The sequence below is a fragment of the Acanthaster planci genome, linkage group LG03 (assembly GCF_054643075.1).
Source record: "Acanthaster planci isolate LZ-2023a linkage group LG03, COTS_SCS, whole genome shotgun sequence".
Classification (NCBI taxonomy): domain Eukaryota; kingdom Metazoa; phylum Echinodermata; class Asteroidea; order Valvatida; family Acanthasteridae; genus Acanthaster; species Acanthaster planci.
The window spans coordinates 26,063,863-26,082,963 of NC_141779.1; the positions used below are offsets into that span (position 1 = coordinate 26,063,863).

The following is a 19,101-nucleotide window of genomic DNA, read 5'->3' on the forward strand; positions in this document are numbered from 1 at the left end:
GTTGGACTTGTACACCACAGCGTCTGGTGATTGGTCGGGCAGATCACGTGATGTATGTACAGTGTAGTGCGGTGCCTGGATCCTCTGGATCTTCTGGATTTGCAGCCGACTGTTTCCTATCTTTTCTTGGCATTTTTGTAGCTGAAATTCACAAACTTACAGCTGCTTACAGGACATGAGAGATCCCATTCAGTTTACCGATCAGAGGGCTGGCAGAGGCTTGTTTTCAGGTGACTTTAGATGGGTTTAGTGGATACGTCGCATAACACGTCCATCAGTCATTACCCCATGTTGTTGTGCAATTGCAATTAGATATGATATTCATGTACCGGTACATGTGCACGCACATTTATGAATTACACAGGTTTTAGTTCATGTAAGAACTTTTCAGTGTAATCTGTTACCATGTTATGACAAAACACTTGTTGACTGCTGTAACGGGGTCCATGGATTACGTACATGTACATGTACATGGGACTGGTACATGTACATGTACATGTATGTATGAACATGTACATGTATATGTACCAGTACATGTACATGTACACCAGCGGGAGTAAATGACACCCTCGGCTCAGAGTCAGGTGTTCAAAACACCATCCCCTACACAGCAGGCACCAGTTGTTAACTACATGTACATGGTTAAATGGACTGTATTCAGTTTTGAATCCGTTATTCAAGTGTCATTTAGCACACTACATGTACAATGTAAATTTGTACTGTTACCGGTACAGTACAATATGACACATACCGGTACATGTATGTGCCGTATTTGTGTACATTGTACATGTATGTGTATACATGTACATGTATGCTTTTTAATGATAGAAACATTTTTCTAACTTTTTTCTTTCATAAGTCAGTCTAAAAGGTGAATTTGTAGTGTACATGAACCTTGATTGTACCGGTACATGTACATGTATTTTTGTGAGATGGAATAAAATGCTACTGGTATAAAAAGAAACAAATTTACAATTCTTTCTCCACTTGAGTCTTGAATGACTTAAAAATTTGGTACAAGAAAAAGAGCGTAAAAAAATTCTAAATACACTAGTTTACCACATGAATGCATTGTTTTGTGTTCATTGAAATTTATTCTGTGTATTAACAGTCTAGAATAGTAATGCAGGATTAATCTGGAATGTTTAGAGATGGACAGTCACCTCTGTTTAAGATGTTGCATTGAACATGTCCAAGTGGAGTCACAATTGTTTATTTACTGCATAACTGTATCACTAGGCTATTATGCATAATGTTTGCATAGACCCAGTTTAATCTGCTCTCAAATTGTTTTGTACCATGGAGGTTTACCCAAGACCCATTACAGTGTTTCAGAATGTAGTTTGTCATGTACAGTGTATCACAAATTCTGTTATTGATTGGTATGTATGGTAAATGTACAAGTGCAGAGTCAGAGTCAGTCTATCCTCAGCAACCAGTCCTGATTTTGGAACACTTGGCGTGGACTCGCCTTCCCAATTTTGGTCTTATTCAACAAATCCATGAGTTGTTGTTATTCTGTGTCTTGAATACATGAAGATGATTGAAGATGAATTGAGAATGAGAAATGTCTGAAAATCTGACCCTGGGAAGACTTAAAGAAATTGTTGTACAGCTCCATCATGTACCGGTACCGGTACCCCAACATGTACTTGTACATGTACATTATACATGTACATGTGGTACTGGTAGGTATGAGGTCTCCGTTTTTCTGTAATAAAAAGTGGAAATTAGATTTTTGAACTAAAGTATAAATTGCATTCCTTGTTCCTCAAATGGTGTATAATATGTAAAAGTGTTTCCCTGTCACCAATCGCAAGGGTCCCTGTACGTGTGTTCATTGCACGGATCCAGAATTCCTCTAAAATTTTGCAAATCTTTGCAGTTATCACCGAGATGTACATGTACATGTACATGTATGTGTGTGAAAGTGTGCCATTTTCTAGAGGGTGTGCATTGAAGTTCATGTCATGTACATGTACTGTATGTGTACACATGTGTACCTGGGTATACAGTAATTGTGCACACGTGTACCGTACATGTTCATGTATTGCAACGGGCATCAGCATTTTGGATGGCAAATTTGTTGAGATGCATGCATCACCTGCCCTGTATTTTGAAGATATGAGTACATACATGTACATGTACTGTATACAATGTACGGGTATGTAATTTGAATCAAAATGCGTGCATACTGTACAGAACATTTACACACTGAGCACACACGCACCTGATGATGTTACCATGCAGTCGTAATTTTCATGTGAAGGTTGTGCCTATCCAGTGTACTGGTATCTACATGTACACTGTACGGGTATTTGAAGTTACTACCACATGTAACAAATGACCAGTCTTTTTTGTTAACAAAGTCAGGCCCTGCCCAGCCCTGGCCTGGGGTTTTTCTGCTTTGCTTGTACATGTACATGTACATTGTATCCGTACGTTTCTGGCAGGAGCATGTGCTGAGTAAAAAATTTGGTCTTTGGAAAATGTCAGGGATGTTCTCTGTATGTTCCACTTAAGATTATTTGTACACGTATGGTAATACATGTACAGTACATGTATGCCCCATATTCCCTACCTGTATACATGTACAGGTATATTTACCATTTCAGAAAACTAATTACCAGTATGATAGATTTTTTACATTTTGAAGGTTTGGACAAAATACTGGTATTGTTAAACTAGATAAAGAAATGAAGTTATCAGGGTAAGTTTGAAGATTCCTCTTACAGTACATGTACGTACCGGTACTTGTATGCACAACTACAGTACATGTTATTGAAAGAAAGGCCCAACTCCAACAAAACCGTTTTTGTTTCAAATAAAAAGAAGATTTTTGTTTTTTAAGGAAATGCAAAGGAAATCAATTACATGCAACTCTTCAACAGGTAGGCCAAAATGGTACATGTACCAGTAGAGTTGGGCCTTTCTTTTAATGAGGTATTCAATTTCAGGACTTGTACCAGTACTCTATGTACAAAAAATAGAATTGCGCCTGATATAATGCACTGCCCTTAGGGACACTACAGGATATTGAATAGGCTGTGGAGATGTGATAATTGAGTTTCGTGTTTTTAGAGAAGGCTGCAGACAGTGGGAAGGTATCCGTCATTTGACACTAAGATTAATGAGCTTTTGTATCACATTAGTGTTATGAACAGTCAAATCCCCTGGTTACATGTACAGGTACCCTACCAGTTACACACTGTAAATGTATGTATACATGTAATTGTAAAATCAACTGAGCCTAATAACTTTGAAACTTGCACCGTCTTCTTCTGTTGGTACTGGTACCTGTAAATGCTTTTGCACGTTAAAGATGCTCCCTCTTTTTGAACTCTTTCCCCTTGAAGTAGACTTGAGTTCAGAATGCTGCGATACCGGCACTTATAGCAGCACCTCTCTGCTCTTAACACCCAGTTTTGTCTTGCATTAAGTTTTAAAAAGGAATCTTTTCACAAATGGACAATGGGGAATTTACTTACATGTACATGGTGATGTATGTATGTACATGTATGCATGTACTGGTACTGTACCGGTACATGTCATCAGTTAGTTAATGATGAAGATGATTGGTACGGTATCACTGAAATCAGTGCTTACATGTACATGTACATGTACAATCAGCTTGCTGCAATCTACCATACATGCACCGATACCGGTACATGTACATAGCGATACATACACTTAGGCACAGCACTTATCAATAATCCAATCAGTTTTGCCTCTTCTTGTTGCTATGTTGCAGTAGGACCATCCACATGGCAACGTCAGACAGAAAAGGAGTGACAGGAAGCTACCGTACACGTTCTGAGCATGTGTGTATTCCTGACAGTGTTAACCCATAGCAACAGCCAGTTCTCTAACTCTCATGTGTGGGATAGCACGGATGGTCGTTTATCTGGGGAAGGAAACTTTTAAGGTGAAGTTGATACCCCCATGAAGTGCCCATGTTTCCTGGGTGGAAGGAAGTTAGTAAACTCTGGCATGGGCCGTCTGGCAAGAAAAGTCGATTGCGGAAAAATAAATCTAAAAGTATGTGGCGCGAGGTACAGTACTTTAGGTGACTGGCTGTGTAATGTACATACATGTATACATGTACCTGTACAGTGCAAAATTATAGTTTAGGTACAGTGTATATGTACATTTGTTACTCATATTTTAGTTCCCTTTGATGAAATGGCAATCAGTACTGTACATGTACATGTAAATGTCCATAAAATGTTTTTATTTTCAACATACAGTACATGTACATGTAAGTGCTTGTTATGTACAAAATTATTCAAACACTTAACTGTTTAAAGTTAGCGGGTAGATTCATCAGTCTATAGACTTTAGACCAATTCCCCTTTGTCCATGCTTGCGTTTCTTCGTAAAATTCAGATGTTTCACTCTATTGCTCTCCCTCAATGATGGCTTATATTCTGTCAGCAAGTCCTTTTTCTGTCAACCTCAGATTACATACATGTACATGTACTCCTGTACTGTTGAAGAAACTGTACCACCATCAGTCAGCAGGGATGTCATCTCAAAGCTCCCTTGAGCTGCTTCTCCAGTCTCCAAGATTTACAGTACGCAATGTCTCTCTGAATTTTGTTGTTTCTCCCTTCCCCTCGTGGTGTTGGCATGAATTGGTGTCTTTAAACCTGTCCAAAGTGTCTTTTTCAGAGTTGGGCCATCGGGCATAAAAGAGGGCCTTTATTTGTGCCCTTTGCTCAGTTATAAGTTCCTTCTTTGTCCTTCTTTTCATGTTCAAACTGTGGTGATCTGTGCTCTTGGTTAATTTGGATGGCTTTACCAGTATGTACCCCTTCTGCTAAATGGGAGATTTTTGTGATACATTAAAAATTTTGTGCATATTTCGTTGACAAACCGTTGTTGCTGCTGATGACTACCAAAGCTTGCCAAAATTTGCCAGTCAGTCTCCCGTTGACAGACAGAGCACACTGTCCCTAACCCTGTCCTACTTATCAGAACCACACAAATACATGTACATGTATGTACTCACAACATGTACCTTATTCTGCATGGTGCTACCACTAACCTTCTGTATTACCATTTACCACCTTCACCATGAAGAGCTTCAAATCTCAACTAATGCATGGAAAGAGCACTGCAATTGATTCAGATAAAAAAACATAATGAAAGTGCAGAATCATAAGCAAGAGGTGAAAGAAAGGTGGTGTCTAGAGTTGTCTGGATAATACATGTACGTCCATAAATTTGAAAACATTAGATAACTGGTTTATTTCACCACAGGCAACTTCAGTCTCAAATGTGCCAAGTGTTCAAATAATATACTGTATGCAGAAGATTGGTCCTGGGGTATTACATCACATTCATGATGGATACATGTAGTGCCGAATAAGCATACATGTACATCCCGTTGCATTGTTTGCTGTTGCGTTGCCTTCACATCAAAAGGATCTCTTTTCACCTGAGTTTGCCTTGAAGAGTTTTAATGCTTTCTTTTTTGTATCAGTTGCATTATATGCAGTTGTACTGATACTAAGAACTCATGCAAGTTTTTAGGTAATTTTTTTTGATACCGATAGTTTGAAAATGCATCTGTCAAAAATTGAAAATACATATTGATATTCCATGTGTTCTTATTCCTCCATCGTTATTCTTGTCAGCTCACTGTGTGTTGTGAACATTTCTGTCAAATACTGTTCCTAACCTTCAAAATGCAGTTTTCTTGCCAAATATTGAGCACAGCTGTCAAATTACATGTATACAGGCTTTTCTGCATAAATACTGTCCATTCTTGGGTATGTGTACACAATACATATGGATAAGGTACATGTACATAATAATAATGCATTTATATTGCACAGAAACCATATAAATGTTCTAATGCACATTACAAATATTTAAAAAGTACACTAAATTACTCAAAAATACAATAAATTAAGAATACACTTAAACCTACATAAAATTATGTACATTAAATACAATTACGAAAACAATGCTTGCCTTATAAGATGGGTCTTCAGTTTGGTTTTAAACAAACAGAGAGATTGAACAACCTGGATTCAAGTGGCAATACCGCCAAATGTAACTTTCTGTCTGTACCAAAGATCATTTAGTGCCGTGTAGCAGCCATACATGTACCAGGGTACTTACCCTACATACACTATGCACACATACCTGTTTTAAATACCGATGCAAAGGGTGGACATTCCTTTGTTCTCCTGTGGTTACGGAAACTCAAGAAAAGTGCTCCTTTTTCTCCAACTACATATACCGGTAGGATAACTCCTGGGAGCTGGATTTTTGTTGATGATTTCCTGGACTGTTCCTCTTCATTTTGCCTCAGATAACCTTGACCCCAAAATGCCTCCGCTGAAATTGTTTTTCAGAGAGGGGAAAAATTGTGTGGATGTGTGGAGTCCACACAACGCCATCCCACCTTATATTATGTGGACTTCTTTTGTGCAGAGGTGTATACATGTACAGTACATGTACCACGCCTGCACATGTACATGTGTACACATGTACTGGTATGGGTTTGTAGCTCTGTGGCATGACAATGCTTGGACATTATTGGTACTGAACAGTTGTTGGCATGACTATGGTACAGTTTGTAAACAAACTCCTGTGGGTAGAGAACGCTTGATGTCAAGTTCTCGCAGTTTGGGGTACCATACAGGTACATGTATGTACCGGTACACTGTGTGTGTTCTGGCACATACTTGTGTCTTTTTGGCTTTTCCTCATTTTTTCATGTTTGAAATTCCCAAGTTGCTTACAAGTTACATGTACATGTACCATACTCAATTGATTTTTACTACCGGTATTTGTGCACAAGCATTGGTCACAGTTTTAAGATACCAATACTGGTACATGTATTGATACCGTAATTTCATCCACAAACACCTGTTACCCTGAAAATGAAATGCCTATGGTAACATTACCCCTGGTCCATGTTTATTCACAGCAATTATTTTTCATACTGTGATATTGGTACATGTACCGATACCTTTATTTTTGCATGAGGTCTGCATATTGATGTCAATCATGATAGTACACATGCCTTGCTGATGGGCAGACAAGATGAGAATTCACTTAAAAGATTAAGTGCATTTCTGAACGAATTTATAGTTCATGCGGTCTACTTCATTAGATTGCTACAACCTTGGAGGATTGTTACAGAACATGGCTTGTAGACATGTGTAAGCTACGGTACATGTATGTAGTGTACATGTACAGTAGTTTGCTACTGGTATAATGCTACTAGTACTGTGTATGGGCTTGTCATTTTAACTGTTCCAGGCTGGAGGAGAAGGTACATGTACATGTATAACCATTGTTGAATGGGTCAAGGCTAACCCAGTTGTCACTTCAAATGCAGTGATGCAAAGTGGAGTAAAAACCATTTTTGATTCCTTCATGTGAAAACGAAGCCAGTTGCTAACTTTACACAGCCTTGCATGGCATATGGTGAGGGATACCAGTATGCAAAAAAGGATTACACCAAGTTGTAGGCATTGCGTAGCTTATTTAATTTTGCCAAAAAATATGTACATTTGTATCTCTTTGTGAAAACAGTGATGACATGACCTGGCTACAATAATCTACTGAATTGTCTAGCATACTAGACAGAACTGATACGTGTGTACTTGTACCAGTGTAGGTATGTACATTTTTCTTTCTTACCAACATATAGGAGGAAAAGTTGCATTTCAAGTTGAAATTTAAATGTATACACTGTAACGTGTTTACATTGTACCATTATTGCGTTTGACAGCCTACGTTACATGTATGGCATTGTGCTGAATACAGTTGGTACTCCGTGAAAGTGGTCATACAGGTACATATACTGGTGTTACCATGAAAGTCAGGGAGTTGGGGCTAACACTTGGGTGGAAGATTGGTAACAACTGAAAACTGAAAGACGATTTTTCTCAAACCAAACTGAATGTTCAAGTACATGTACTGGTACCGGTAAATATACCTGTAAAGGAGAATGTAAGGCCTATTGGTACATGTACATGTATGTAGTTTGAAACTCCCAAGTATACCTGAAAATTTGGGGCTTTAAAAAATTTCTGTAAAAGTTTGATGTACATATAATGGTATATCTACTGATAGGGTACGTGTACCGGTACAGTACTGTAGCTAAGGGGAACATGCATACATTGTACATAATACATGTACATGTACCGGTATGGTACATGTACTCTGAGGCTGGACATTTTGTCTCTTTAAGTGTCCTTGGAAAACAGCTAAGCAATGTAAAACTGGTTGTGCTCATTTTGGATGATGCTACTGGTACTGGTATGCACAGTGTACCAGTAATCTTGTATGGTTCCAAATAATGTAAGCATACTGCTCATAAAGTGAGCCCTCTGTTGTTTTTTCAAGACAGCATCACATGAAGAATATATTCAAAACCAAATCTCTGGATTTAGAAGAGCACTACATAAAACTTTTTAGTGTGTTTGCCAGCCTGGTAGTGTACCGGTACATGTAAATAAGCATATACTGTATGCCTGTAACATGACATGTGATTCAATGTACAGTGTGTACATACATGTACACGTGTATGTACAGTACTTGTTTGGCTAATGTACCGGTATTTTTCTCACATTTACAATGAAGAGGAATGTAAAGTTGCACAAAAAGTGTAGAAAAATTTACATGTACAGGTATATGTTTACTAAAAAGGGGGTTTCTGAATGCCGAACAATACTAGGCCTGACTGATATTGATCCTTAACTTGAATACCAAACTACCAGCAAACTCATCATGGAATTACAATACCACAGTATTGACGGTGATCAGAATGTTCTTATATGATATTGTATACATGGTTACACGCAGTGACCTACATGTATCCCAGAATACATCACACAGTAATCATTCACGGTGCAATACTGAATTGAAACTACAGATGATGTATACGGAAATGATACCCTTTTATTATCTTTATATATGATTTTTGGTGGGCGAATTGTGTTAAGAGTGCTTTATCTAAACAAAGAGGAATAAGGAAATGGAGTGTTCAAAACACGAAGATTTCCCACATTAGGTTCTCATCCATGGTTCATTGGCCAGATCTGAAACGATGCAGGCTCTGTAAGTACTGGTACATGTATAGTGTTCATGTATATACCGTACAATTTACATGAAGTTCGATCGGCACATGTACATGTGTACAGTTCATTTACACACAGTTTTGTCACAAATGTCAGATTCTACATACCTGCACTGGTAAGATAAAATGTAATAGATTTTCTGAAGATTGTTTGAAAACAGCAAAGAATTTTTGGGTTATGTTGCCCCAATTGCGTTTTTGTTGGGGCATGTACCGTACCAGTATACATGTACATGTAGTTATCAGGCATTCTGTTGCAGTACTGTATATGTACATAACACATGAAATTGCTTGTGAAATGAACCTTGTTACCGGGGTAATAGTGACACTCTTCCTGTGTAAGCTTTTTCCCATGTTCCTTTGGAATATGTCATTCATTTTTTATGCTTAGCCACAAATGTTTATCTGTTACTGGAGAAAGCATAAAGTGACGAAATCCACTGCTGCTACTATTGAATTCAGTTAGTGTGTAGTTAAAGGGTAAAGTAGCTGCAATAAATTTGTTCAGTACAAACCTTCAAACTGCTCCTTTGTGTCTTAGTTAACCTTATTTGAAAAAGGATGTTTTATCATCTTTGCTAATACAATTTAAGTATTCTAATAAGTAGTCCACATGAGCAAAACTATGATGTCATCCCTGGAAGAATACCTCAGAGTGTCACAGGGTTTTGCACAAAAAAGTGAGATTTTGCTGGACTACCTTTTCTCTGTTTGCCAATTCATTGTTGTTTACAATGTACATGTACATGTATGTGCAAAGCAATAATGAGGCATCACTCCCACTGTCAGAAATGTTTTCAGTAAGTAGATTGTAGGTTCACAATTTTAACAGAATAACCTACTGGTACACCTTTTCTTTTCTGGTTGACATCAGAGCAACAGTGCCTCAGTTGATCATTTTGAGTATTTCAAAATTCTGTTTTTCAATGCATTTAACCAAATACTATAAATAGGAATACTAAAGAGTTTCATACTCTGAAAAAGAGTACAACGTTGTGTAAATATTGTCCAAGAAGAACTCAATGCTACCAGTAGGGCTGAGCCAATTCGAATAATTCACTATTCAAATATTTGAATAGCTTCTCACATCTTCTGCTTGAAACATAGTCTGATAGTGCAATTTTTCTCATTTTAAACAAAAGAAAATTCTCCCAAACAATGGGAGATTCCATTCAGGAATTTTGCATCAGAAGATTCAAACACAGAAAGGTAATATTCAAATATTCGATAATCGATCTTATAATTGGATATTCGGCACAGCCCTACTCAATGCAGCTACATGTACATGTACTTTGGACTGGGTTTTATTTATTTTTATTTATTCCAAGTACATGTACATGTGTACCATCTTTTTAGCGGGTAACCCCTCCAGGAAAAGATGACAATAAGGCCTTCACAATAATAAAGGTTCAGTTCTAGACGTAATGATTACATGTAGAAAGAAAACCCCACTTAAATCCATTCAGGAAAAACCTGTGTGGGATGAGGGAGGGACTGAAGACCCAATCCACATGCAGAGCTATGAGTACCATACATGTACATGTATCGGAACATGTACCGGTAGGGGGATTTGAACCAGGGCCGTAGAGGTGGAAGGAGAGGAAAGAGCCACAACTCCAACCTGTTCCCCGTTTTACTGCGTATTTATAATACATGTACATGTATCTACAGGTTCTGTATCTACCGGTTGCATTCTTTCAGCTGTGTTGGATTTTGTTGGTTCACGGTACTGTACATGTACCAGTACGATACTGATAGGGCCTACCCATACATGTACATATAGGAACTGGGTTTTATTACCTGTACGTGTACTGTATCTTTTGTTTGCTTTTTTTATAACACCGGTATGTACATGTAGCTCAAATGTTCCACTTTGCCTGAGTTTTCATCAGTCAGATTAGGCATGGGGGAATAAAACACAGTGTTTTATTCCTCCATGGTTTGGCATGTTTGGGGAAGTGATTGCAATACATGTACCGGTACATGTAAGTACCAGTACAACACATGTACATGTACATTGATGTGACATCAATTTCATGCCTGGTACATGTATGCAAAATAAAACCATCCCCTACTCTACATTTATATGTACTGTATGTGCAGTCTTGTCTAAAGTCTTTCATGTCAGTAAGACATCAACAGTTTTACACCGTACAGTCTAACCAATAAATCTTTAAAAGGGCGTTATACATTGTACATGTAGGCAGTGTCATTTTTTCAGGCAGTCCAAGTACAAAAAGTGTTACTGCCCTTGCCTTTCATGCAGTCCCCTTTACCCCTTGCACCTTTATCCAGCTTGCTTTCTTGACCTTTCCTTTTGTCCTCCTGCATTCGTCCATGCCTGGTCGATTCCCCGGCCCTGTTTGCTTGTTTATCTTGTCTACTTGTCATTTTGCCTTTGAGAAAGATTCTGCAAGGATTGAAACATCAGGCCCTCCATAATTTGTGATTTATTTTTAATTTTTAATTCTACCATTTTTAAGGCCATTTGGGTGTTTCAAATGCTAATGAAAATTTGGATGTTCTTGGGAAAGGTGCAAGAACATGCAGTTCTATAGAGGTAACAAAATGCCATAAAATACATGTACAATGTACAGGTACATGTACTGTACTTTTTGAAGGGTAACGTACGGTACATGTACTTGTAGTCCGATTAATGTTAGTACCGATTTTGTATTATGTTAAATTACATGTGTATACTCACTTTGGTCACTGACCTCAGTTTTTGTGATTGTTCTGCTAAATTTCTTTTTTTCTTGGAAAGAAAAATTTGATTTTAAGGATTGAATGTTGAGTACAATAATAATACAGTTTCAGTCGGCATCAGTATCAGCAACTTCTGGCTAGCCACATGCCAGAAAGGATCTGTATCCTAACCGCAAACAGTTCAACAATTGGTACATGTACAATGTACATGTATGTAGTATGTACTTAGGCGCTACTGATGTTATGCATGATTACACAAAAAGGTTTCCCAACCCCACATATTCCTGTATTCTGGGACCACTTGTTCAGTGCAGGCCAATTCATGACAAAGGAATGGCTATTGTGGTCTGTACCACAATGCTCCAGTGCACTGCTTTAAAGTCTATATAGGAGTGTATGACTACTGGCAACACCACACAAATTTAAGCTGTGAGCTTGATTTGATTTTGTGGACTGATCGTAAATGGAGTACTGGACTACTGCCCATTGGTCATTTATTGGATTCCATGCTCAAGTTTCTAATATTCTTCATCTGGATCACAGAGCATGCCCAGTATGTGGGCAGCTTGATCTTCAACAAAAACAAGTGTTAGTGCACTGTTAATGTTACATCAGTTAAAAACTTGTTTGAGCAGGGCATCTTCAACCCAAGGACGTCTAGTGTTTGTCATTGGAACTTGATGGTGCAGTGTGCATTTAGTTTGTGATTGACTTAAATAAATCCAGACTGTTATTTATCCTGCTTCCGCCTATTCCCATTTGTCACTGCATTATCATCTTGGTTTGGAGTATTACGGGTAATTGTGCTCATAAATCATGGAGGCATTTTGGAGCGATGTACATGTTGTATGAAGAGGCTTTTGAAGAAATGAGGAAATGGGTAAGTTGCTATTCTACTTATTTAGGCCTATTTGATAAATACAGGCTGATGTGCTTGTCCTGTGGCCCCCCCCCATGCCTGAAGCTGGCAATGAGGTTGATGATCAAGCAGTGTTAAAACGGTGGGATTTTTAAAAGTTTCACTTCATTTGTTTTCTTCCTTCTGAAAATTTGAAATTATAGAAATAAGAAATTGAATGCAGGGGGATTTGAAACTGCAGTGTCCTGGAAGTCACAGATTTTACGGCTCTAGCCAATTTGTCTGTTGGTCTTGCATACATTATACACATGCATGTACATGTACATAAGCCTCAGTCAGTTTGACTGTGTGATTTCTTTGATGAAAAATTTTAATTGTTGAAACTGTTGCATATATTACATCTTTGTCATATTTTATCGAATGTGCATACACTGTACATTGTAAGATCAAAAGCTTTGAACAGCTTTCATGGGATAGTACCACACGCAGTATTTCATGTACGCACAAAGGTACATGTAACTGAATTTAAGTGAAGGAAAAAGTATTGTGAATTTGAAAATGACCTGCAATCAACCCTAATTGATTCATAGATCTATGATGTACCTGTACATACATGTATATGAATGCCATACCTTATTCTAGCTCAAACATTTACAATATATAGTATATTTATACATGTATATGTATGCACAACTGAACAATGGAAAAGGCTCCTAGGAATGCCAAATATTTTGAGACTAGTAAGGTGTCTTACAGTAGTTTTATCCAGTGAGCCTTTCATATTTAAAGTGTCCAAGCCACAAGCCATGCACAATAGACTTCAAAGAAAATAATCCAACAAAAGACCCAAAAGGGTTGGGTTATTTGGCCCTCAGGGATGTACCTGTAAAGTGGAATTGGTCAGCAGTCATGAAAAGTTTCCTACATGTAGTTGACATACACATCATTATATGTACTGTACAGATGGATATTACTGTTTCACTTTTACAAAGTATAAATCACTTGTAAGAAGTTGGTGTACATGTACCAGTTCACAACATTTGCCAGTAAAATATGGAATGAAAAGTTCTGTAATTCTGTTGCCATATAATGTACATTTATGTGTGTAACAATGATTTTGTTTTGCCAGGACTCTGCGTCAACAAATATTTTATTTTGTCTTCCTTCAGGCAGTGATAAATGAGAATTGCAGTCAGATCCTGGAAAAGTTGAAGCACTACTAAGCACTGTCTCTTCATCAGAAAGGATTGCCATTTGAGGAACTTGCTGAAGATGAAATTTGTGAACATGATTTGTGAAGCTAATTCTTATTAAAATAATAGCAAGGAAGCATCCCAAACGAGAAAAAACGACTTTGGAAAAATGCTTTATGTATGTATGTATTTTGATTGCTGAAAAAACAAGGAAGTGTTACAGAATATGCTGCTGACAGCTGGAACAATTGAACATACGAGATAAGAAGAGGAGCTTGAATTGTGAGCCTGCAGCAAATCGGTTGATCAATTACACAAGTCCATTTGGAATATCTCCCGGAAATATCTGGCAGGAGCAGCTGAGCCATCCATATATACATACTGTATATGTATTCACTATTCCTTGGAGGATATTCTCTGCACACTGACAAGGAAGTTTTGCTGCCACAGATTGAAACACTACTTGTGATTATGAGAGGCTGCATGTACACATACAAACTTTAATCCATCACGCAGAGGATACTTTTGTTTTTTTTTCTTTTAATTCTGAGAACATCAAAGCTGGTGATTTTTTTTTCAATTTATTCAGGCAGTTATTTTTTTGCAGAAAACATTGCATCAGAACAAAAATAACTTGCCTTGTTGATGCACAGATACATGTATAGTTGCAGTCAAACGAGCACATGCTTTAGTTTCTCCTAAAATGTAAAGTTCTTTCAAGACATCAGCAGTGGATGTGTTTCATCCAGACTGAAAAAGGAACTGATGGAGACAAGAGACTGAATCCCTACTGAGAGCTGCTAAAGTTAGACAAATTTCAGCTTTATTCAATATGGGCAGTGACCCAAGAGACCTTACCCTAATCAAGATCACCACAGGTTGTCACCAAACTTCTGCTTTCATTTCTTTGAAAAAAAAGTTTTGATGGCTGATCACAATTAAAGTGATCCCTTCCATAACTGACCACAATTAAAGCCATCCCATCTGAGTTCCATGTACGCGTACATGTCAAAGCCACACTTTAGCCTGACTTCTTGTGTCTGTACAGATAATCCAGATATCGGTGGTTGTTTGATCCATTGGACATCAAAGCTGCTAAAACAGTTTCTGTGTTTTGTTTATTGGATGTGTCCCCCGTGAAATGAACTTTACCCATTCGGAGAAGGGTGTGTCACCTCCAAGTCCTGCTTATGAAGAAAAAAGTACACACTGGTACATGTAGTTAATGACCCACAGATGTACCGGGTATTACTGTTGAATTGAGCACATTCAGTTCAATTAGTCCCATTCATCTGTGTGACATTTGTCTCCAATTACATAGATAATGTCGTGCCCAAGAATCACCTGAAACAGTGAGACAACTTGCTATGAAAATGGAAGAACAAAATAAGCGAAGTATTCATTCATATGCCCCAACTCTCAGCTTAAAAACAAGCTCTACTAATTTGCCATCCAACATGAAGTCTGGGCAGAGTGCAAGTAACTTCCATGTAAAAGCGTTTCTACAAACTTATTACAAGTACAAGATGAGGTCAGCAGCTTACCATCGATACATGTATGAACAGGAACCAAGCTACATTCAGCTTTTGGGAATGGTGAACGTCCTCAGTCATCGATTAGCTTACTTGGAGGATAAACTTAATTGCCATGATGAAATGCCAAGTATGGTTTTCTTTTTGGAGGAAATTGGTGTTTCTTCAACAGATGAATTTGACTTGCCCATTTATGCTGATATACCACACCTCGAGGAAAATGTAAGTGTTTGCACATGTGCACGTACTTGTAAAACCCCTGAAATTTGAGAAGGCAGGTTTGCAGATTTTGATGAATTTTAGACAGAGATTCACCACAAGAAAGGTTGAAATTAATGATATCTGTTTAGAAGCTGATCGTTCGTTTTTGTTCTTTATGTTAGCATTTCAGTACATGTACGGGTAGGTACATTGTACATGTACATGCATGTGTAAATGAGAACAAGAAGGTTGCAACTCCAGCAAGACATGGACATGTAAGATGCTACCGGTTCATGCATGCTGAATTCTTCCAGAAATGTTACTCCAAATAATGTTTCCTCAAGCATCTAACGAGTGTATGTTTGTATGGGTAGGCTTGGATTGGTGTTTTGTCTGAAACATGTACAGTGTACATGTACAATGTAAGACTTTTCCGTGGATGTACAAAAAAGACGTTTTTTTACATGCACATGTCAATGTCCATGTACATGTAAGTACTGGTACCCCCCCGGTACATCTGTCTTGTTCTCATTTTCATTTTTCTGTCAATTTTATTTTTTACTGAATAACAACTACTGCACATGTAAAAATGTAAAGCATTCGTTTTGCGAGCTGCATGTACTGTACATTGATGTACATGTGTACACATGTATGTACCAGTACTGGTACCGGTACATGTACATGTGACGTGTGTTGAGTTTTCTTTCCGGTAAAAGCTGCTGTTGTTTTATTTGGCAAAATATTTCTGGTACCTGAAAAATATGTAGGGAGGCACAACTCTTGACTTTAAAGGCATTTTCATTCTTTCCCCCCCCCCCAGTTCTTCTGTTCAGCCATGTTTCAACTGCCCTTGTAAAAATTTTGGCGCATGTGTAGACCAGTTCACATAGAAAAGGTCCATAGCTACCTGGTATAGTGTCACTCATGGCCAATACAAAGGAGTTGGTAGTTTACTCCCTAGCAAATCCCTTTACCCAAACAAAGGATGTCTTAAATCCCCTTAGGTCCTTTGTGCATAGTATGGGCTCTCCATTCAGTTCTGATTACTCAAAGTCATTTCCAGATTATCACTTCCACACTTTGACCTAACCAAGCACAATGGAGAAAAAATTTTTTAAAAGTCTTTTTTTCTAGGGAGTGACACCAATATTTTGGTTTGATCACTTCATGTTTAGAAACTGTTGTTTCTTATTTTCATATCATTCTTGATTGAAGAATTCTGAAGTAAAAATTTTTTCTACCCTTTACTCAAAGAAAAATTGGCACAATACCTTTTCCTATTGTGGAAGAAAAAGATCTGGTTTAAGATTTAATTTTTTTATATTTTATTCTAGTATCAAGAAAATGTGCGAGAAAAATTTTCTCATTGAAATTTTCTATTGAGTGACAGAAGAAAAGGTGTTTTCTTGAATTAAGAAAATTTTTCTTGCACAATGAAGAAGTTTTTTGTTGGTGGTTTTCTTACCATCTGCAGTGTTTTTCTTTGGTGGTACAAGAACTACATGTAATTCCTTTACAAGATCTTCTTCTTAAGAAGAAAGGAAGAGTTTTTCTAAAATTTTGTTCCTAAATGTTAGTTCAGATGACGTTTCCAATATAAAACAAGAAAACATTTCTCAACTCAAATGTTAATTATACCAATACAAGAATTTTTGGGGGAAATGCAGATTTTCTGCTATGGAACAATCTTTTCTGAAGACAGAGTTGATTTTATAAAAATATGCAGAATAAAGGTCTTCCTGTGCAAGGATTAAATTTCAGGTACCGTATTTTCACAACAAATTGTGACAAATACCTGGTAATAATAATAATTATTTATAAAGTGCAAATTTCATATGGATAGGAGTATGTTCAAACGTGCTGTACAATTAAGACATTAAACGTGGAACAATGAATACATTTAAACATGGTTGAGCCGATGGGATACAAGGGCGCCTCGGGCAGCCGCCAAATGACCCACATTCACCAACATCAGTAAAGGGGAGACAGCAAGAAGCAGTTAGAGTTTTAGAGGTGGGAGGAAAACCCCAGAGGATTATTCTGGGTAAAACCCACGAAGTCAGTTACGAATAGGGACTGAAAACCCAATCTACATGTGGACAGGGCTGGGAATTGAACCTGGAACCACAGAGGTGGAAGGTGAGGAAAGAACTTTCTTGCCAACCTGACTCCCCAGGTAGTGAACGAACGTATTTCATTTCAAGTTTATATGTACCTGGTTAATTGTTGGCTCCTTACAATCATCAGCTCAGCCATTTTGGGTTTCAATTTAACATGGCTGCATAGTGTATGTGTCACGTAGTGGGATTAATTTGATCAAGAGAAATAACTCTTTATTTACGCATGGGAACAAAAATATTCTAAGTAACATGAGCATGCGTTGAAAGAAACAAATTGTTGATTTTATTTGGCCAGTGTTTCCATGTAGTATTTTTATTTAAATTAGATAGTTTCATTTGAAGAACAGACAAACGCCATTGGATAGCTTGTTTCTTGCTTGAGTAAGTCCTTTTTTGTTGGGTCACCAGGATCATACAACAAAAGGATTGAGGGTGTCGTAGGTAGAAATTTTGGCGGGTTTTAGAAAATGTTCTGGGTTTAAAGGGGACTTGTGTCGGAGAGTCCGAGGAGAGGGCACGTCTTGCCAGCCTCGACGATTTCGCTGAAATCGAGACTGAAACTGCGACTATCCAGCTAGTTAGTATATCAGTGAAGATAAACCCTGATTGATACGCAAGGCGAACTAAAAAGTATACGAGACTCAAGAGTTCCCAAGAACATGAGGAACCAGGTGTCTAAACAACCTGTAAGTCTATTTTGGAAATAGAGTAAACTTTCGGTTATTTACATTAAGATAAGTGATTACTTTAGTAACGAAAATGTATTAGAGAACTTAGATTTATGATTGCATTGATCACTTTTAAAGGTTAGTCGCGTCAAGGTACGGAGTGGTCACTATTTTGTAAATATTTGAGATAGTGGTTGGAACTACTATTATAATAATATCCTGTATAATTACACCCTTCAACATTGTCGAATATATGTACTAGATGGGTGTTTAGAAAAGGTTTGCATTTTCATTTACGTAGGGTTCTACTGTGGGTATCGGACTAGCAGTCCAATTCAAGGGCTGGCCAGATACCTGAGGAACAACTCAAGACCAGGGTCAACTCGAGACCAGTGTACAAGAGAGAGTCAGGCTGGTGCCGCCTAGGCTACTCTGGGATGAAACAGTTCGAGAGTTCCTGTCTGCCCAAACGTAACCACTCAACGCTGCAGTGACAGAAGGAATCCCTGTAAAATAAACGTTCAGTTTAAATTGTGCAGCAATTGAGTTCAAACACCCAAAAGTCCCAGGCATAATTCATGTCTTGTATCTGGTATCTCATTTTGCATGAGAGTGCAAATAACTGCCGAAGGTTATGTCCACGGGGTTGGGGGTAACTGGGGATGTGACAGTATGGGATATGTATGTTCTGTTTCCAGTAATTACTTGTAGTTTGAAAT

The 19,101-nt window shown here is 37.8% G+C and overlaps 1 protein-coding gene across 4 annotated transcripts in view; it reads left to right on the top strand.

Annotated features, from left to right (window-relative positions):
• Nucleotides 1-19,101, top strand: part of LOC110990473 (SH3 and multiple ankyrin repeat domains protein 2-like) — a 65,612-nt gene that overhangs the window by 11,820 nt on the left and 34,691 nt on the right. The window contains exons 1-2 of one of the 4 annotated variants that reach the window (XM_087134507.1): nt 12,169-12,689; nt 13,838-15,615. The exons of 1 other annotated variant lie outside the window; for it this stretch is intronic. In XM_087134507.1, coding sequence (XP_086990633.1) covers nt 15,229-15,615 — 387 coding nt within the window. In that variant the 5' untranslated portion in view covers nt 12,169-12,689; nt 13,838-15,228. Of the gene's footprint in view, nt 1-3,877; nt 3,926-9,064; nt 9,085-12,168; nt 12,690-13,837; nt 15,616-19,101 lie in introns of those variants that run through there. 2 more of the 4 variants (XM_087134511.1, XM_087134516.1) reach the window with 2 other exon arrangements.